This window comes from Conger conger, chromosome 11 (genome assembly GCF_963514075.1).
Source record: "Conger conger chromosome 11, fConCon1.1, whole genome shotgun sequence".
Lineage (NCBI taxonomy): Eukaryota > Metazoa > Chordata > Actinopteri > Anguilliformes > Congridae > Conger > Conger conger.
The window spans coordinates 49021671-49044080 of record NC_083770.1 but is presented as its reverse complement, the minus strand read 5'-3'; the positions used below and the strand labels follow the sequence as shown (position 1 = coordinate 49044080).

At 44.5% G+C, this 22410-nt stretch overlaps 1 protein-coding gene across 1 annotated transcript in view; it reads right to left on the bottom strand.

The window, feature by feature from the left end:
- Positions 1–10075: 10075 nt before the first annotated feature.
- LOC133141018 (pappalysin-1-like) overlaps positions 10076–22410 on the bottom strand; it is a 133126-nt gene continuing 120791 nt past the window's right edge. The window contains exons 21-22 of the mRNA XM_061261371.1: positions 20415–20513; positions 10076–10207 (exon numbers count right to left, since the gene is read on the bottom strand). Coding sequence (XP_061117355.1) covers positions 10103–10207; positions 20415–20513 — 204 coding nt within the window. The 3' untranslated portion in view covers positions 10076–10102. The remainder of the gene's footprint in view (positions 10208–20414; positions 20514–22410) is intronic.

Below are 22410 nucleotides of genomic sequence, written 5' to 3'. Positions count from 1 at the left end.
CAATCCTCCCCTGGAGCAATGCAGGGTTAAGGGCCTTGCTCAAGGGCTCAACGGCTGTGCTGATTTTATTGTGGCTACACCGGGATTAGAACCACCGACCTTGTGTGTCCCAGTCCTTTACCTTAACCACTACGCTACAGGCCACCCTGGGGCATTAAATCCTGCGAGAAGTATCCATTTGAAGAAGGGTTGACAGTGGCCATAAAGGGATCTACATGGTCAGCAAAAATGCTTACTGTGGGCGTGCTGTGGCTTTCAGATGATGCCCAGCTGGTATTAAGGGGCCTAACATGTGCCAGGAAAACGCCCCCCACACCACCGCCCCCACCAGTCTGAACCGCCGGCATGGGCGGGACGGATCCATGCTGTTTATGTCCAAGTCTGACCCTACCATCCGCATTTTTCAGTAGAACTCGAGATTCATCACACCAGGCGATGCTTTTCCAATCCTCATTCATCCGGTTTTGGTGTTCACTGTTGCCTCAATCTCCCAGTTCTTAGCTGTTCTTAGTAGTATTCAGTTGAAGCAACCCGTCCACTTCAGTGTTTGACATGTTGTGCATTCTGAGATTACCTCTTACCCACCAGCACAGCTGCTATTTTACTATGTGTGGCCCTTCTGTTGATATGCATGAATAATTCTGCTCATTCTCTTCTGACCTCTCATTAACAAGGTATTTTCAGTGACAGAACTGCTTCTCACCGATGTTTTTTGTTTATTACACCTTTCTCTGTAGACTCTACAAGCTGTAGTGGGTGGAAATCCCAGGAGGGCAGGTAAATGGTAAATGGTCTGCATTTATATAGCGCCTTTATCCAAAACGCTGTATAATTGATGACTTTAATTCACCCATTCACACACACACACACACACACACACACACACACACCAACAGCGATTGGCTGCCATGCAAGGCACCAACCAGCTTATCAGGAGCATTCAGGGGTTAGGTGTCTTGCTCAGGGACACCTCGACACACCCAGGGCGGGAATTGAACCAGCAACCCTCCGACTGCCAGACGACTGCTCTTACCGCCTGAGCCAGTGTCACCCCAAGTGTTTCTGAGATGCTGGAACCACTTCAAATCAATAATCAATAATCACACCACAGTCAGAGAAGTCATTTAGATCGCACATCTTGCCCATGCATACTTTATACACTGCAATCAATTTATTAGGTAGATCTGTACACCAGCTTGTTAATGTAAATATTTAATCAGCCAATCATGTGGCTAAATGCAACTAAATGCATACAAGCATGCAGACATGGTCAAAAGGTTCAGCTGTTGACTTTGACCATGGAATGATTTTTTGTGCCAGACAGCGTGGCATCCATCCAAAAAACATCCAGTGAGCAGCAGTTCTGCGGGCAAAAATGTGTTGTTAATGAGAGAGGTCAGAGGAGAATGGTCAGACTGGTCAAAGCCGACAGGAAGGTGACAGTAATGCAAATAACCACACATTACAACAGTGGTATGCAGAAGAGCATCTCTGAACACACAATACGTCAAACCTCTAAGTGGATGGGCTACAGCAGCAGAAGACCAATACGTCTAAAACATAAGTCTAATAAATACCTAATGAAGTGCTCACACAGTGTATACCGAGTTGCAGCCACGTGATTCACTGTTTGAAGGAGCTATTTCCATTAAGCAGGTAAAGTATCTTGCCAGTGTATTTTTGTGAGAGCACTTTGTTTTTAAATAAAAAAGACAAAAACCTATCCTCTGTGGTAAAACACTGGTGTTTTCATTTGTATCAATCGGAAGAAGCAGTATATTTCATATGGTGAACAATCTGAAGAGTTTGGGGCTGCTCAGTTCTACATTTACATTGAAGACCTTCAGTTAGGCAGTCAGTCTACTGACAAACACTGGGCTGAACGTATTAGGCATAATTTCAGTCAGTCAGAAATGATAGAAATTTAAATGAAATGAGCAGAGAAAAAATCCTTGACAGAGTCCACAACACAACCTCAGCATCATCTTACTTAACCAGTGTTTTATTTCTAAACAATACATAACAGGAAAATTATCATTTTATTCCGTTTCACTAATAATCTTTGAGGAAACTATGAAAATATACAGTACACCAGATGTGTGTTTATGATAAACCAGAGCACCGAAAAAAAAAATAAAAAGGAAAAAAAAATAAAAACAAAACAGAAAAACCAAAAATAGAAATGAACTGAACAGGGAAAAAAAAGGATGTTGTGGTAAGTGCCCAAAAACAGTGCATTGTGGGATGGACTCAGTGGAGAGGATTCCACCAGGTTAAACAGTGCGTATGGATACCATAACAGTGTAAAAATACAGATCTAACCCTCTGCCGAGACACAAAGCAGGTGGACCATTGGGAGAGGTGACATGTCTATGTTTAAGGAGAATTAGGAGAATTTGCTTAAAGGTATGTTATTGGTTGAGTATCGCTCAGTGCACCTTCAGACAGAAAATGGAGGGGGCTGTCCCGCTGTAGCAAAAACAATAATCTCAACAAGAATCCACACCAATCTGGCATTAGCAGACACAAACTAATGGCAGGTTATACTGCAAGCTTTTCAGGAAGGTAATGGCCAATGCTGAAGCTCCACAGCCATTAGCTGAGTGAAAGTTCTGTTTGTAGTCAAAGAGGAATATCAACTGCTGCAATTTTGGATGAAATCTGACACCAAACAAGGGCATAACACACTGAATACTTTGTGCTTTGGCCTTAATCAGAATTGCGCCAGGAATTATTTTTTCTTTTTAGCCATAAAGGTTAACAAGCACATCATATTAACACCAAATTTCAAATTCCAGCCCACATTCAATACCCACAGTCAGTTCAACTGCTGCGCACTTTGGCCTGAACTTGAGTTTTGAGTTTTCCTTACTGGCACATTCAGCATTAAACTTACACAAACTAAAAAAAGTTTGTTTTTTGTACATGTGAATGGGAAGAAAATAGAACCACTTTTAAAGTTCATAGAAAAGAAAACATCATCACACTAAGGCCTTATCTCAGTTACTTCATTGCAATTACGCATGTCTGACGTAAGCAGTGAAAAGAACACACATGTCAAATATCTGTCAACACTACTCTTGACCTGAAAATAGTTTATTTTTTTACATTGGGAAAACTCGAGAGAAACTACATTCTGAATGTAGGATTCTGCCTGACTGCATCCTTTGAAATGCAGCACTTCACGACATGCAGAGTTGGGCCTACATTTTGATATCTGCTTCCCTATAAAATCTCCAAACATTCCAGAAAACTTTGGCCTCCACATTCCTGTGCTAAACGTATGAATGTTAAATTACAACTTAAGACTATGTCATTGGTTAATACAAATGTCAGGTTCAGGATACACAACGTGCTGTTACCCTTTGCTAACTTGTGTAAATTCACTCTGAATAATATTGCAAGACTTTAATATGAATCGGGGTGGGTAGGGATTCATACGTGGGTATGAAGACCACCACAACATTAGCACTGAATGCGGAACCGCACACTGGATCTCTCAATCACTTTTAACTGGAAAACGTTGAATTTCATTCAGGAAAGATTGAATAATGACAATTAGAAAAGACAACGTATGCTGAAAATTCCAAAGTTACAAGCTAGGAAACGGGTGTTTAAACGGCGCAGGTTATGCATGATAATGCCTTCGCAGACGTGCCCTGCCATTATGGCTCAACGTTCAACTCCAGAGTCTTTGACTGCTCGTTAACCTGCGCAATAGCCTGAAGATGCATCTGAACACGTGTGATGGAGTTAGACCCTCAGCCATCTCTCTATTGTATGCCTCAGTAACTGCGTGAGCACATGGGCATCAGGAACACCATCAGCTCGAATGAACAGCGGAATTATGGGCATCACCATTATGTGGTTTAAAGTTGTGCCAAAGCTGGATGTCTGTGTTCTCTTCTTCTTCTGTGGAATAGCTCAGATAGGATTTATCATTTAGTTTAAGCTGGTTGGGGTCTCACTAGTAGTAACACATTTCAATCAGTTGTTCGCTAAAAGGCGGTAAATTGGTTCAGGAGTGGATACTACTGGCTTAAACCATGTGGCTTTTGTGGAAACCTGATTTGAATCACACCGTTCCAATTGTAAATGTATAGCCCGCATACCTTTACATTTATGGTTTAGAAAGCACAGTACAGTAATTTTTACTGAATTTGGAAATAAACTGTTCCACACTATGTGTAGTGGTATACAGCAAGAGCAAAGGTAAATGTTGAAATTTAATGATAAATGTACAGACTAAGAAGAATTAAAACGTGACAGCGTGTTATGAAATGTATCTTATTAATGGTCAAAATGGAAGTAGTTGCAAAAACATGTTTTGAATTTGAAATATAATCTCATGAATGTTTCTGACACGACAATGAGGTAATACTTCATAAGCCTTTGTACAGACATACACCACAAATTCATAAACACGATGTAGGATTACATCATAGCATTCACAATCATTCATACACACAGCAGCTTAATACAACTGATTGGAAACTGTCATAAAGGATGACATTATTATGGAACATTGCATGCTGATATTTACTTTCCACTGTATGAAATTTATTTGAATTTCTTGTATGTTCTGATATGATAGCTCCGTGAAATGTGCACAATTTCAGAATTGGAAGTCATGTAGCTTTTGATTTCATTTTGATTTGTGACTTAATACAATGTTATGAATGTGCTTATGACACCATTGTGTGTGTCAATACAAGTCAGTGGTTCACTTTTTTGTTGTTTCCTCAGAACTTCCCAACGCGACATTTAAAAGATACTCTTGAATGTGTTCAAGAAAATACTTGACAACATTAATAAGAATCATATTTCTTCTGATTCTCTATGCTGGAGAGACAAACATGTCAAAATGTCCACTGCTGTATTTTTATGCAATGCTGCTCAACACAGGGGCAGCTGTGAATGCATGCCCACACACCTGAGCAAGCAGGTCAGTCCACCCTCAACACAGCACAGCCCCCTCAACACTGGCCTCTCACAACCACACCCACAGCCACAACACCCTCAAAATGGGCCTCTCACAACCACACCCACAGCCACAACACCCTCAAAATGGGCCTCTCACAACCACAGACACAGCCACAACACCCTCAACATGGGCCTCTCACAACCACACCCACAGCCACAACACTCTCAACATGGACCTCTCACAACCATACCCACAGCCGCAACACCCTCAACCTGGGCCTCTTACAACCACACCCACAGCCACAACACCCTCAACCTGGGCCTCTTACAACCATACCCAGCCACAACACCCTTACAACCATACCCAGCCACAACACCCTCAACCTGGGCCTCTTACAACCACACCCACAGCCACAACACCCTCAACCTGGGCCTCACAACCACAGCCACAACACCCTCAACCTGGGCCTCTCACAACCCACACCCAGGGCAGCACCCACAGGACAGGTCCCTCATAAACCCCCCCCCCCCCCCCCCCCCCACCCTCAGTCCCTCCCCAGTCTAGCCCACCTGGACACAGTCCCACTGAACACCACCGTATACAGACGGGGCCTCTGAGTCACACAGGGCTCTAGGTATTGACCCTCTTGACTTCTCCAGACACTCCATTCTGAAATGTCCGTGCAGGAGAGAGGAAAAAGAATGGGGGAAAGGGGAAGATTTGCGTCAGGTTTGGACAACACACGACTGACTTTTTCCTTGTATATTCCAGACATGTCATACAGGTGTGTGTGTGTGTGTGTCTGCATGTGTGATGTGTATGTCACAAACTAGCTGTTATTTGCAAAAGTATTAAATGCCAGGGACAGACACAGTCTTTCATTGTGTCCACCTGTATATCCCACAGAAAGTGTTTACATGGTATGTACTGTATGCATGGGCGTTACGTGTGTGTGTGTGTGTGTGTGTGTGTGTTCGTACGTGCGTGCATATGAGCTTTATGTACTGTACACATAGAAATTCCTTTGTCTTTGTAACATTGGCATTCATTATAAAGCAACAACTGTTGAAGGTAAAGGTTTTTTTTTTTTTTCATTTTGAATTTAGTTTTCTTGCAGTAAGGTTAGACCTGTAGTTTATAACGAGAAGAAGAAATAAAATGAGCAAAAGGGATGACATGAAAATAAAAACAGTTCTGAATCCTGTTCACACCAAATAAGTTTACAATGGCAAAGTAAAAAATAACTTAGATGAACACTGTGTAAATATAAATAAAAAAATGATGACATTCTCAATAAATAATTCTACTATTTACACCATTATATATTGCTAGGAGACTTAAATTACTAACTACCTAAAAACAGAAGCAGCAAACTTTACAGGAATGAGGTACAAGGAAAGAGCCTGGTGTTTACAGTAGACTGTTAGCATTGTTCTCCCTCACAACATTTTTTCCTCTGAAACTTAATTTGATTTGTTGTGTTTTCCATGGCTTCCAAAAGATATGATGCTTTAGAAGAAAAAAAAAAAAAAAAACCCAGACAATTAATTCTGACCGACAAAGAACAATGAGATGTGTGTTTCACCAGAGCAGCCCTACCACACACAGGGCTCCGGGTCACAGTTTGGGTTTGGAGGTTTTGCCAGACAGCTATGAAAATGTTTCCGAGGTGAGGATAAAAAAAAAAAAGAATCAAATAAAGGAGAGATGCAAATAAACAGAGACTGAAAGAGGTTGACAGGTGTACAGCTTGGTCCAGCACCGATGTCTTCTGAGTTCACTGAAGAAAGGTCCTTTGTAATGTTGTGAAACGTCTTGAGGAAACAGATTGGCTGTGTGGCTTTTGTCCGGGATTCAAAATGCATCTGACAGTCTGTTTGATATACATATACAGAGATATATACGTATCTATTCACGTGAACGGGTACAAACTGGTATTGTATACTGGTTATAGTTTGTGCACTCCCCTCTCTTCCCCATTGTTAATACTTCATTTGAAAGCAGCAGTATTGTTGCATACAATTACATATACCGTAGTTTAACAGTATCAACAAAAAAAAAGCACATATGGATTAACTATCACATAATTATACATTTCTTTTACCAGAGCTATATGTGAAATAAAAAATTATAAAAAAAATATATCTATGTTTCTCAAAGCTGTTGTACTACCTTGCCTACGGTCTGTTGCACTGCAGTACCATGCTTGCTTGCTAGTTTATTTTATTTATTTTTAGTTTTTTTGGGAAATGCATTTTTTCTAAGCAGACCATGCAGCTATTGAACATTGGCTTATTCTTTCCAAAAGACACCCTCTCACGTCTGATTGTCCCATTTTGGTAGCTGCTATATCCTTAGTACAATCATTGTTTATTTGAGTGTATCTGTGTGTTTTTGACTTATCATTCTACTCTATAAATTCAGGTGATAAGCAACGACAATAGAAATGTTCAAAATAATAACAATCAGAATAACAACAATAATAATATACATACATATATAATAAAAAATAAAATATGAACTTAAAAAATTACCTGTCTGACCATAGCAGCTTTTTTTAAAGTAGATGTTTTTTTTTTTCATTCTTTTCTTCTTAAATGTCTGTACAAATATCAAGTGCAGTAACTGAGGTCAATAATACAAATACTGATTAAATATGGGTACAGGTTGTAAAAAAAAAAAAAGAAAAAAAGAAATCTAATAAAACAACAAAAAAACACCTTTCAAAGACAAACAACACAATGTTATCTACCTTATGCCTTCCTACGATGCACGAAACGACCATTAAGGAAATGTTGCACCTACAGAAAACTACCTTTCAAAACAAAACAAAATGACAGACACCTGCCAACTTCTCCTATGCAACATGGTATAATATTTTCTTATAATATTTTCGCTCAGCTCACTTCGGTCACTCGACTCGCTGTCCTGGAGCTGTGCGTCAGCGCGACAGCTTCAGCTCCACGGCAACGGACGGTCCCTAACGACACAGGTAGCGACCAGGAAGAAGCCACAGTTATAACCGGGAAAGAGAACCAGAAGAGGAGAGGAGAGGAGACAGGGTAGGGGGGATGTCTCTCTAACATGGCCCCTGTTCATTTTGTTTAAAAAATGTTGTGTGATGCTTAAACATTTGCAAACGGATTGCGAAGATAACCCCATTCTGAGATGGATGATGCAGGTTATTTGGCTTGTCTCCATAGAGGAACCCTTTTTAGTTCTTTATGGAGCCCCCTATCATAGGTGTGAAATGTGAACACTCCCAGACAAAGAACCGTTTTGCCCGACAATGAACCCTTGATCTAAATAGGTTTCTTCTATGGAAACACAGGGTTCCTTTTGGAACCATTTTTTGAGAGATTGCGTTTGTATTTAAGTTCCGGGTAACGTGCATGAGTGTGTGCGTGTGTCAGGAGCAGAGAGATGGAGAGTGGGTGACAGGGAGTTGTGTGGTTTCTTACAGACGGAGAGAGAGAGAGAGAGAGAGAGAGAGAGAGAGAGAGAGAGAGAGATGAGAGAGAGAGAGGTTTTCATCATTGGCAGGCCAGAGGTCACCACCCAAAGGTTGCTGGAACTTTCTGGATTACTGACTTATTTCCTATTTCTGGGAACTGGACATTTGTGTTTGTGTGGATACACACATACACACACACACACACCAATCACATGTGCAATTAAAGGCATTACTTTGTGTGAGTGTGGTATGTATTACCATGCATTTCCACACACAAAGCTATTGTACACTGATGTTTCACAGATGGTTAGAGGTAAGCTTTAAGGCAAAATGCTGTCCGACAACCCCATGTCCCTGGGACGGGCTACAGAGTTGGGTTTGGCCGTAATGCGAATAGCAGCAAGACTAGCAGCAGCAGTAACAGCCACACAACACACAACCACTCCGTTTCCCTCTTTATCCTCCATCCATTTCCCTCTTTATCCTTCATCCGTTTCCCTCTTCATCCTCCATCCGTTTCCCTCTCTATCCTCCATCTGCCTATACTCTATTGCCCATCGATCAGGGGTTTTGCTTCGCATCTTGCCAGCGCCAACAGTGACCTCTGACCTCTCCCTCACCCACGACCCCCAGCCACAGCCGCCATAATCATTTTATTTCTACATTTACCATCGTTGGTTGAATATGAAGAGATTAACCCCCCTCTTCCCCCGACTGCCTCCGTCCCTGCCCTAAGACGACAACAAAACCTGTCTTTCAACTGCAAACACAAAACCGTAAAGAAAAGGGAACAACAAGAAATGAAAACAAAAATATAAAAGGAAGGACTAGTGAAGCAGGCGAAGCTGACCTTTCACACGACCTTTAGATGAAGGTCAAAGGTCAAAGCCTCAATTTTTAGTTTCTCCCTTCTATGTTGTGTTACCCTTCTTTCTTCATGGGTAAAATGTTGATACATAGCCCCTTCATCATGAGTGTACCAAAACTGACAGCTGTTTTTTGTTTTTTTGTTTTTTTGGCATGTTGTTTTATCTCCCCTCCTTTCTCTCCATAATTCTGTTTGTTTCTCCTGTTCTTAAAAAAATAAAGACATTATAGCACAGCCCGCAAAAATGGCTACTAAAGCTTCAGCACAAAACTAGACAATCATGCTATCCGAGCTTTGAGTTGATGTTTTGTTTCCACTGCTGAAAAGTCTACATCGGTTTGCTTGTTGCGGTTTTCTTCTTTGTCCTTTCTTCACAATTTCATTTTTCCAATGATATTGTTCTTCCATTTCATTCCTTTTTAAAATGGACTTTACCGTTGCTGTTGTTGTCGCTGTCATTGTCGCTGTGTAACTCAGACCCACTTTAATCCTGGCGTGGATTCCAGATGAGGCGGAGAAAGGCAGGCTGGTATAAATGTGGGGGTGTGGTTATGAGCAGAGGGAGGTACGTCTGTAAGCAGCATGTCGAGGAATGTATGGCTCTCCCAATCTGCCCCTCTCTGCCGGGGAGGGGGGTGAAGTATGGGGGGGGGGGGGTGGGACGGAGGGGCGCTGGCTTGGGGCTCAGCCGAGGGGGGTGGTGGGGGGGGGGGTGCGCTGGCCTTGGGGCTCAGCCCGGGGCGGGGGGGTGGGACGGAGGGGCGCGGGGGTGGCGTGGGGCTCAGCCCAGAGGGGTGGGGGGGTGGGACGGAGGGGCATTGGCGGGGGGCTCAGCCCGGGGGGTGGGGGGGGGAGCTCAGCCCAGGTTGCGCGGCCGTCCCCCGGGGATGTTCTCCTGGGCGTGGGGGTCTCGACAGGCGCAGTCTTCTCTGATGTCACAGGACATGGGGAACGGGATCACCTGGAGGGGACACGGCGGCCATGTTTACACAGTCATCCACACAAATACTTACTTTTTCATTTGGTTCATTTTTTAACATGCAAATGTCTGCATTTATATATCCACAGAGCTGCACAACTGATGCTACTCATTCACCCATTCACACACGCACTCACATACCAACGGCGATTGGCTGCCACGCAACGCACTGACCAGCTTGTCCAGGAGCATTTTTGGGGATTCGGTGTCTTGCTCACAGACACTTCGACACACCTAGGGCGGAATCAAACCAGCAACCCTCCGACTGCCAGACGACTGCTCTTACCACTGAGCCAATGTTGCCCCATATGTTTATATTCTTTAAAAAAATGTATTAAGTATTATGTCCTATATTAATGCCCACACCATGCCTTCCTGTCGGACACAAACAGGTTTTCTACAGGACTCCCGTTCTGACCTGGGCCAACACACCAGCTGTTGAAGTTCCTCTGTTGAATCTGCCCTGACACGGCACCTTACTCAAGCACAACCATGTCCCCTGCAGCGAGATCTAATCAGACCACCCAATACCATCACGCTATTTCTATTTTCTTAGTTCATTAATCTGGCAGTTGTTGTTTTTTTTTTTTTTCCAAGCATAACTGATTGCTGTGGAGTAATATTAAAATTTCAAACCGTTAAAATAACGGTGCTGAAAGTTACTCCGTGCGGAAGTCTCCCTGTGGCGCTGCCACGTGTGAGGTCACGGGGCTCTCGAACCCGAGCAGGGCATTGTGGCCTGCTCTGACGTCAGCGTGGGTGCGCTGCAGCCAGAGTACAGCACAAGGGGGGCCTTGTTCCTGGGCAGGGGAAAGTGGAGGAATGCCCTCTTGCTGCCCCTGCAACCATTTCTTCCTTTGCCAGAAACAACATCAAAATGTAGGGCTGTTTACAAGCGGCACGTTCTGCCAGAAACGGGCGTGCTTGAGTCCCCGGGGAGGGAGGGGGGATTTCACAAAGCAGGGTCACAGAGTTAGCCGGATAACTGCACCGAGAAAGACCCGGAACAATTTTTATTACTTCAGTCCACGTTCCGGTTTCATGAGGGCTCCGGGTTTTACTTGGTGCACTCACGCAGCTGCGCGTTGCTTAGCAACCCTGCTCTGTGAAACCGGGCCGAAAAGTGGGACCAGAAGGGAGGTGAGACCCTGTCATACCCAGGTGTAGAACCACCAATGAACGCTGCTCTCTGTACTGGTAATGACACCACACCTGTAGGCTGCAGCAACACCCAGGACCAGAAGAGAATTCTGACGCTTAACCAAGAGTGAAACCTGAACCGTTCAGTTAGTTGTAAGATGTATCCTAACTGCAGAAGGCATTACTTATTTTTCCATTATCTTCTCCATCCATTTTTCATGAGCTGAAAAGTCTTACCCACCACATGTGTGTGTATGTGTGTGTGTGTGTGTGTGTGTGTGTGGACATGTGTGTCTGTGTTGAGTGGAGGTGGGTGGGTGCTGTTTCTATACATGCAGCAGGCCTTTTAGTAAATTTGAATTCAGCTAAATGAAATCATACATGTGTATATATTTGCATGATGCTCTCAGGAAGTCACTGGCTGAAACGAGTCAGCATCAGAGTTAACACTCTGCATAATAAATAAAGTTGCAAATATTTGCGCGGTGGATCTTTTTTGTGGAAGTTGCCGACCAATCTACATGTTCATATGAACATATCCCAGGGCCCAGCAGCCCAACCCACCAATTGGGGAAGAGCTACGAGTGGCACCAGCAGTGGACTGGCATTCACACACACATGTAATGAAAACATTCGCTCTCAGACAAATGTAAGGAGCTCATTGAAAAGCAATACAACGAGTCCCACATGCTGTTACCAGAAGTCCCGTATTCCATATTTTGTCAGACTCATTAATAACTAGCCCACACAGGGCTTCTGCCGTTTTCTTCACCGAGCTGAAAGGCAGGAGCATCTTAACCCGAGTCCAATAAAACCCATCTCAGGAGGAAGCGCGGATAAAAAGAGTGATATGAATCAGGATGTCCGGATGTGGTAAAGGATCAGGACGTTCCACCCGGTGGAGTGGGGCTCACCGCACAGACAGGTTAATGTAGGAGGAGGGGTCCACACACCACACACACGCACACACACACACACTCACAACCACACACAGACACACACACGCACACACGCACACACTCACAACCACACACGCACACACTCACACACACACACACACACACACACACGCACGGACAGGTCACGTTACACACACACACACATCAGCCCAACGTGTGGAAAAACAGTCCCCAGGCTGAGGCAATTTATGACTGGAACAATAACATGATTATCACAAACACACACACACACACACAGACACACGCACACACACACACACACTCACATGCACACACACACTCACACACACGCACACACGCACACACACACCTCCATGCCTGGAGACATCATTGTCTCCTCAGAAGGTCCTGCAGTATGCCTTGTCATCATTGAGCCTCAGTTCCATGACTGTGTAATTCAATTACTTACAGTCAAACTAACCTTAAATCATCACAACCAGAACGGCATTTAATCCAATGAAACCCAATCAGGCAGGAAAGATAAATACGGGGAGGTTTACGAAGCAGGATTTATTAAGACACACACACACACACACACACACACACACACACACACACAGCATAGGCACACATACACACATGCTCAGAGAAACACCTGAAAACAGAAGCAGTTTTTATGTGGCAAACTATAACCACACTGTCTGATCATTCTGGAGCCAAGACACCTGTTAGTAGAGTTTGTAATGAATCTTGACAATGCAAAAATTGTCGTTGTCTGTGCATTTGTCATATAATAAATAATGGGTCAAATGGTCAAATAACTTTTCCCCCCCACAGCTATCAATACAAATTTTTCAAATTTAACTTCAAATTTCTCCTCATGACCATCCAACAGACAAACAATACTATGAGGTTGACTCTCTCTCTCTCTCTCTCTCTCTCTCTCTCTCATTCTCTCTCACGCACACACGCACATGCATACGCACACACACACACACACACACACACACACGCACACACACTGTAGCTTATCCCTGAGTTGCAATTTTCCATACAAACATTACCATTGACTCCATCAAATAACCGCAGAAAACATAACAGTAGCAGTTCTGACATCAGTCAGGGTATGACTGCATGGTGGTGTGAGGCTACGACTGCCCTTTGGAACGTCATGCAAAGGTCATGAGGTCATGACCCCCACACCAGACAAAAGTGACCATTGACGGGAGTCCTGATTCTGGGGTGACTCACTGAAAAACAACCTTCTGAGTCTGTGTGCCTAGACTGTGTCAACATCATACGACAACAGGTTTATGAGCGATGACCAGGGTTCTATTTTTCCGTTCGCGATGGCTCCCGTTGAAAGGGTTTAATTTTGGTGCAGATTCCGAGACGGCGAAAGCAAACGTAGAAGCGAAAAGTCACGGAGAAGTCTCCGTAAACAGCAAGGCGAGAGGGCGAGGAGATTCCAGGAAGTGCCACTGTATGTGTGTGTGTGTGTGTGTGTGTGTGTGTATGTGTGTGTGTGTGTGTGTGTGTGTGTGTATGTGTGTGTATGTGTGTGTGTGTGTATGTGTGTGTGTATGTGTGTGTATGTGTGTGTGTGTGTGTGTATGTGTGTGTATGTGTGTGTGTGTGTATGTGTGTATGTGCATGTGTGTGTGTGTGTATATATGTGTGTGTGTGCGTACATAAGATGATATATAATTCTGTTTTCACGCATACAGGGAGCTCCAGAATAATTGGCACAAAAAAGGAGAAAAAAGGCTGTATATGATACACATGGATAATGATCTGTATGTTATTTTCAAACATATGGGAAAACTACTTTTATGTCAATAAAATGTATCAGGGGTGCCCATAATTCTGAAACCCACTGTATGTTGCAAATACTGTATACATTTTAACTTCCTTTTTTACTGCTCTTTCCTAAAATCTAAAAAAGGGTAAACATACACATACAGCACATACAGCAGGGTCTGAGACCACATCCAAATGTTTTTATTTTTTTGTAATCCTGGAAATAAACAGAAAGTAAAAAAAAAAAGAAAAAAAAGAAAAAAAGAAAGTTACTTCAAAGCTTTGCAAGAACTACTGAGGCCAAAGAAGAGCAAGGAGTGTGCATTCCACCTGACCTCAACCCCTCTGAACATTTATGGAGGCATTTGAAGACTGACAAACGCCAAGCATTCAGTAACATCACAAGATGCTCTTTGGCGCAATGACAAATAATGCTGGGAGAAGATGGATCAACAGTTTCTGTGGAGTCCATGCCAGCTCGACTGAAACTTTTCACTCAAATTGTCAACTTGATAATACAATTTGTAATGAAAACATTTGTATTACAGTAGAAAAGAATGCAAAATAGAATCATTTTCACTCACGGTCGCAGACAAGAATAGAATAGAAATGAGCTGAGACCCTCCGTCACAGCCAGAGGAGATGACGGGAAAGGGAGGAGGAAAAGGTCCATTTGTGCTCACAAGCACAATAAAGTGGCTACAAAGTGGGAACAAAGTCTTATGGACAGATGAGAAGAGCATTCATCAATACCAAAGAGGTAAGAGTAGTAGAAAGACATTAACTTATCATTACTCGAAACACCCCCCTCCCCCCATCTGTGAAACGTGCTGGTAGTATTAAGGGCATGTATGGCTGCCACTGGAGACGGTTCACTTGTGTTTACTGGCGGGACCGCGGATAAGAGCAGGACGAACGCTGAAGTGTAGAGAAACACCTCATCAGATCCAGCCAAATGCATCAAAACTCATCGGACAGCATCGGGATAATGACTCCACACACACACTGACAAAAGCAACCAGGAAGTTTGGAATGAAGAAAAGGCGGAATGATCTCGACCGGGCCAGGTCGATCGCCCATCCGATTGAGCAAAGCACTGAAGGCAAAATGACTCACAAACAAACAGGAACGGGAGACGCCTGCAGCACGAGTTTGGTAGAGCGTGACCAGAGAAAATACCCTGCGTCTGGTGCTGTCTGTGAATCACAGACCTCAGGGAGTCATCAAATGCAAAGTTGCAACTAGGAACTAAATACGAAGATGTTATTTTGGACTATGTTAATTTGTCCAATTACTTTTGATCTCTTGAAATGTTGAACTATTACTAGTAAAGAGTTCATTCACAGATCACCCAGTATGGAGAGTCTGCACTTTAATAAAATAAACATATATACATTTTTGCCTTTACAGTAACTGAATATATAGAGTACATATCCTGCTGCCATACCATATAAAGTTTTACAGTAACAAAGGCTTTGACTCTCCTTAGAGGAGGACCTAAACTGCACGTGCCCTGAATGTTAATACTACATGAAATGCTCTTATATTCTGATTAGAATCTGTTTACAAAACTGTGCCCCCCTACTACGAGGACTGTTTGTTTACACTGCTAATCTGGAACTTCATGCTTTCCTCAGTCTGATAATAATTTCCTAAAAAAAATAGCGGCCATCAAAGGAACACAGGTCAAAGTGCTTTCCCTGAGCTTCCCGAAGGTTGTTTGTGGATGCAATCGTTCCATCCATCTGTGAGCCGCACTGAGGCAGTGTCTCATCAAACACACCAACCGCCAGAAAGACTCGATTTAAGATCTCTACGCATGTGATATACGGCCTGTTTTACAATCCCCTTATTTTTACTTTCACCTTTTGAAAATTTTGGCTTCTGGTCGCTGATCACTGAAGTTACATCACAAATTTTAGAGCAGCTTTCAAAATGTATTTTAGAATGTCGATTGTTTCCTGGGAACAGGAACAGAAGATGATAGATGTAATGTCCTCTTCAGAAGCTATCAGAGAGGAAGCTGCCAGGCATTTAGAGAGCAACATGACCCACCGTTTCATGTGCCCAACCCGTCAACCCTGAAGCGACTTAGAATATGCCTTTTTCCACAAATCACGCTTGTGACGCATACACACTAAATGTACTCCTTGAAATTGGCTTTCTAGTTGTCTTTCTGTCACTGAACCTGAACCCGACTGCAAATTTGTCCTGTTTGTATTTGCATATTTAAAACATTTTAAGTGTGTGCTCACAATAGCTCATACAGTACAGATAGAACACAGAAACATCTCTTTTGAGAGATACAAAATGTGCCCACATGACGCACAAAATGGCACAGACAGCACTTGCGAGTTTCTCCGCCCAGCGCTGAGAACTGCTCTATCGCTCCATCAGATTCTATCTCAGGATCTTTAATTGCGTTCAAATTTGTTGGAGCACAATTGAAGTTTTCCTATAGAAATAAGTCAAAACCTACACCGAAAAGACGACGGGCCTGTGGGATGGGGGGGGGGGGGGTAGAGACCAGAAACTTCCAGGAGAACAGTGGGACACAAGGTGGGAGGTGGGAGGGTGGGGCCCTGATCAGCATGAGGTGAATGTAACCGTCGTCAGAGAACGTTGTCTCTGACCATTTGTATCCTCCGTTGTTGTTTCTTTCCCTCTCAATCCCAGTTCGACCACTCTTTCTTTGACGTCTTTTTGTTGTGTTCCTTCTTTAGTGTTTAACTTTAAATTAATTACACGCTCCCTGCGTCTCGAAGGTCGAGCACCACATGAGCCATTAACGCCCTCCGTGATCAAGCCACTCCATACCGTGTTTCTGTACAAACCCGTCACCCACAACCCTTCTCCTGACAGAGAATTCCCCAACGCCCAGCCCCCTGCATTTTGAAGGTTGAGCGCCGGTTTCGCGCAAACAAACGCCCCCCCCCACGCGCGATCAAACGGCTCAGGTTACGGGGCGCGCTCTGTAACGCAGCGCCCCCTGCTGGCCCGGCTGACCTGTCACAGGCAGGGACCAGTCAGGGGCCAGACACCATTTCCTGGCGCTCAGCCTGCTACTGGAAGCCTGCCCGCCCCGCTGATTTAACAAGCACCAGCCGTCTGACGGAGGGCACGAGTAGGTCACAAACACACACGTGTGCGTAAAATGCAATATTTCACACACTTACACGTACAAGCACACGCATGAAACGCACACACACACAGGCACGAGCACACACACACACACACACGCACATGCGCACACACACACGCGCATAAGCACACTCACACACAAGCACACACACACACGCACATGCGCACACACACATGCGCACACACACACACGCATGCATACATGCACACACACACACGCACGAGCACACCCATACACGCAAATGCACGTACACACACAAAGACACACACACACACACGCACACACACACCATCGGTTCTCACGTTATTTCCTCAGCTGATGAAGGAAGAGAGAGTCAGAGAGAGAGACTCCTTCTCCTGTAGTCGAGGGGAATCTCCCTCAGCTCTTCAAACAGGATCCTGGTCCTGAGAGCCTGCTGTACTGACGGGCTTTCCGCAGGGGTCCAGAGATTATCTATCTTCGCCACACAACCAACTGGCAGCCGGCGCTAATACAGAACGTCACTACCGAGCATGATGCAACGTGGATCTCCGGCAAACAGGAGCTGGGATCTCCGCGAAATCCACGACTACGTAACAGGAGGTGGGAGGGGGCCGGCACGAGTGGAGGCAACGCACGGGATGATTTCATGTCTCACTGTCTCCGCTTCATCACTGTGCTCACGGACCGCAAATAAACCGTGTGTGAAAGGGTAACGGCGTGTAGCGCCTCCACCGCGAGGTTAGCGTGACCATATCACGCTCTCGCCCTGTCCCCACATGATGATGTCATCCAGTTAACATGACCGTGGCTGCGGGAGGTGCCCACTGAACTCTGGGATATGGAACGGACGTCACCGCTTCCTTATACTGTCTACTGACCTCCGGTCGACCGAAACTCTCAATTTCCCCAAAGGTCCAACAAACTAAGGGGGTTACAGTTAGGTACAACTATTACTCAGGAATCGAGAGATAGCGAGAGAGAGCAAGAGAGAGAGATAGGGAGAGAGATATGTTGTTGTTGCCATAACTTTTCAATATCCCCACAGCAGGTTCAATGAGCTCCTTACAATTTTCTAGGAACAAATGTTTTCATTGCAAATGTATTTTTTAATGTAGCTGAATTCACTAAAATGCCTGCTGCATGTATAGAAACAGCACTCACCTCTCACCACTCAACACAAACACACACATCTACACACACAGGCACACACACACACACACACACACACACACTCTCACACATACCCACACAGGCAAGCACACACACACACACACACACACACACACACACACACACAGGCACGCAGTCAGTTGGAGGGAGGATATTCACTTAATTTTATTACTAGCTTGGGCAATCCTGTGGTGTGAAAAAGCTAATGGTTGTCTGCTTTATAAGTTCCTTCATGATTTATAGAAAAGTAGAATCTTTTTTTTTTTTTACAACCCTGTCCAAAAGCCGTTAAAGGATGTTTCACAACACACCGGGTGTTGCACGGGAAAGGGTGAGATGGGTACGCCAAAGTAAACCCTCACCGTTTCCCGGAGCAGGAGTACTGCCCCCAAGAGCGGCCATGCTTCACAGCGTGTCCTCATCAAGTGGCCTTTTCATCAGTGCTGTGGTCATGTGGGTTCTGCTTGTGCTAAAAGGTTTTTCAGGCGCTAAAGAACTATAACTATAGGTGATAACCATAACGATGTGAGCATTCACACCGATGAACGATAACGTTTTGTAAATAGTGGTGCCCAGCCATTTTGAACATGACGCCCTGTAAATTCGGATGGATTTTGATTGGCTGTCAGCCTTTCTATCATTCATGCAGCTGGAAGAAATCTCCCTCAGTGATATTGCTCATTGTTATAGTTGTGGTGTGGCGATCCACTGGGGTTGGAACGATGTCTAAAATGATATATTTGTGGTTATCATTATAGCTATGCTGTCCACTGTAATTATCACGCTTGCGTATACTTGTTAACTATTCATTGCGTCCTATTTGCCAAAATTGTTTTATTGCTGCTTCTCGGTTGGTGTGTTCTCATCAGATTAATCTACGGGGTTCAGGTTTTTATCGATGTGGTCACGTGGAATTGCCCTCCCCCAGGGTTTTCAGTGCACTTGGCCCTGGTTACGGCTACGCACTGCGGTGTGGGTCACCGTGGACGAGACGGCCTGCCAAACGCCAGAAACGCGACGTACCGTACCGTTTAATGTCACGCGGTTAACGGCTCTCAGCGTGGAAGTCATCAGCAGGTACTCTACCCACGGTACCTCTGTGTTCACAGCTCGTCACTCACTACCCGGGGGGAGATTAATGTGGACTCTCCCGGGCGTCAGACGCACGGGGGGAGGAGCGGAGTTTACAGTGGCACGGAGGACCATCGCGATCGACGGGCCGAGCTCGAGAGGGATTAGCGGGAGGGCGAAAGCCAGGAGCGACTCCTGACGCCAGCCACTCGGCGTCTATGAGTCACGGCAGCCCATAATTGCTTTATAAGTGGATTCCACCGCACACTTTCAGAGGGAAAAATAGCTCGTCGCGGTGCACGATCAATCTTATTTTATTCTTTTTAAATACGTCTGGTCAATAGGAATAGTAAATTATCCTAAATTAAGTGAGCTGGGGGGCTTCCAGCGGGAGCAAACGTGGAAGCCGAGGAAAACAGCCGGAGGAAAACGCGCGGTAAAAGGGTGTGGGAGACCCAGCACGAAGAACAAATGGCACGACCGATAATAAAATCTAATCTTGTTTCCTTAAATCCGCCAGCACTTTCCAAAATCGCACAACTCAAGACTTTTTGTTTCCTTGGTTTTTTATGATTAACTGGAAAAGCTTACATTAAACAATGAAACAGGCCCTAATGAAAGTCCAGATGTAGGAAAGCCCCCTGCTTTTCCGGATTGTTCCACAGAAACACGGAGCCTCTCTTAGAGGTAGGAGGCACCTCTGTGGCCCGCACTGGTTTGGAAAACTGCACGGCTCTGACGCTAATGCGAAAATCAAAATCGTGCTCGCTTTAATAAAAAATTAAGGCTTTTTTTAGCGTAATTGCCTTCAACGCTGGATGGGGAAGCTAATAAAACGCTGTCAAATTAGGAGCGTTTCCACCAGTCATCTTGCTCCCCACACTCTCCCTAACCGCCGCGCGGCGTTTCCCCCCACAGCGTGCAGCTTTCCGAAAGGTTAAAAGGCGTTTTTTTCCAACGGTTAAAGGTCACAGCGTTGGCTTACCTTCTTAGTCTTGACGGTGGAGTGGCAGCAGTCGCCCCCGTCGTAGTTGCAGAACGCCCGGTTGTTGATGGAATCACAGTAATTGTCACCCATGAAAGGCTGGGGAAGACACGGTTAAAAAGCGTAAATACCGTACACACGACAGAACCATAGAGCATGCTGATGGGTAACTGCTGGTAACTGCACAAACAACTGTTAGTAGAGCACCCCTGGAACTACATAACTACCACTAACAACAGCTAAATACTACTACTTCCATTAATAATAATCATAATAACAAAAAAACAATTTTACAAAATTCAGATACAAGCACTTACAGTAGATTAACCCTGGTGTAGTCTTAACATTCTGTATACTCCCCTTGTCCTAAGGGTAACAAATGACCAGCCTTCACTAAACCCCTCAAATAAAGCAGCTTAATTGAATTGCCAACCCCAAATCTATTTTACATGAAGAAACAACCTGTCACTCATCACAAACTTTGAAATTTCAAGTTGAAAATAGAGCATTTAGGGGGTTTTCTTTGCTGTTGAACATAGTGGCGGGTCATTTTTGACCCAAAAGACAACAAAAGGGTTAAGTAAAATACCGTCCATGCTAAATAGACCCTTTATGCCAAAGGTGCTATTATCTACAGTACAACTGGATCTATGCCACACCACTTAAACATGTGAATGCAGGGCCACACAAGGACTCCAGTCTCCTCCCCCTCAGTCCCACGCACATACTAACACACAGGTCTACATGCGCGTGTTTGCATACACACGCATACTTTACACGTATGTGCGTGTATGAGCATGCAGAAAACGCAGGCACGCCCGTACGTGCATCCAGAACCACTGTCCACCCTACATATCCCACAGCTGTCTACACACACTCTCCCAGAATCCCCTCGGCCCCCCCACATGTTCAGATACACAGCGCAGGAGTAAATATATAGCTCAGGCCTGTTGCAGTTATTCTGCCCTGGAAAAACTGAGCTGGTTCTCCAGTCGCGTGGATAGAAGAGGCCTCTTTCAATGGGGAAACTGAAGGCCTATTAAATTTATATGTGTCTCCCATGGGAGTTACTGCACATTTCCATCTTGACAAGCACACAAAATACGGCCTGGCACACCTGCAAACCTCTACCCACTACCCGCTACAACTATCCCTCAAGCCCAGCACACTTATTACCACACACACCTCCAGAATCTGGGTCAGAACAATGCGTCCTCCAAATTCAAATTTTTTTTGACTTAACAACAAGGGGAAGCAGCTCTTTATTCAGCTCAAAGAGGCACCCTTTCGCGATGAAAAGCCCTTTAGGCGTAGACATTAACACAGCACCTTCATTTTTCTACATTTCTACATCAACAATTCTTTCCTAAATGTTTTGCTTTGTTATGCGACACGCTAATTTGTAAACACACAGAAGTGTAAGAGGAGAGGAAGTAATGGTTTTCATTACGTCTCGCTGAGAGACGCGGAGAGACGCGGAGACAGTTCTAGCCACCTGCGAGACAGCATAATGGTGAGACGCGGTTAGGAGGCGCCCTGTGTGATGTAAGATTGAGTGTCAGGAGAGTCAGATATTCCCCGAGGAGCAGTGACAGGAGCGGCCATAAGCGTGCGGTGGCAAGTCTTTATAGACCCAACTGGGGAAAGACCCTTTTTCCACAGCACTGTAACCATTCCATTTGATTTCCCATCGCTCTTCGCTCCTTTATCTCACGGTGTTATTGCAGTGTTGCGTTTAACCGAGAAGGAATGCAAATTAGTGTCCTTAATTTAGGTAATTAATGTGACTCTGTAGATAAAGAGAGGGAAAATCCTCAAATGTATCGTATTTCCCAACCCTCTGTCACCTGACAAAATTCTGCAGTGGGAATGTTATGATTGGCTGAAGTTCCAATTACATCATCCTTCTCAGGGGTTATCAAGATCTGTAAAAACAAGAAGGCCATTTGGTGACTACAGGAGGCTTTGCTCACAATCTGGAAGTGCTTTCAAACAA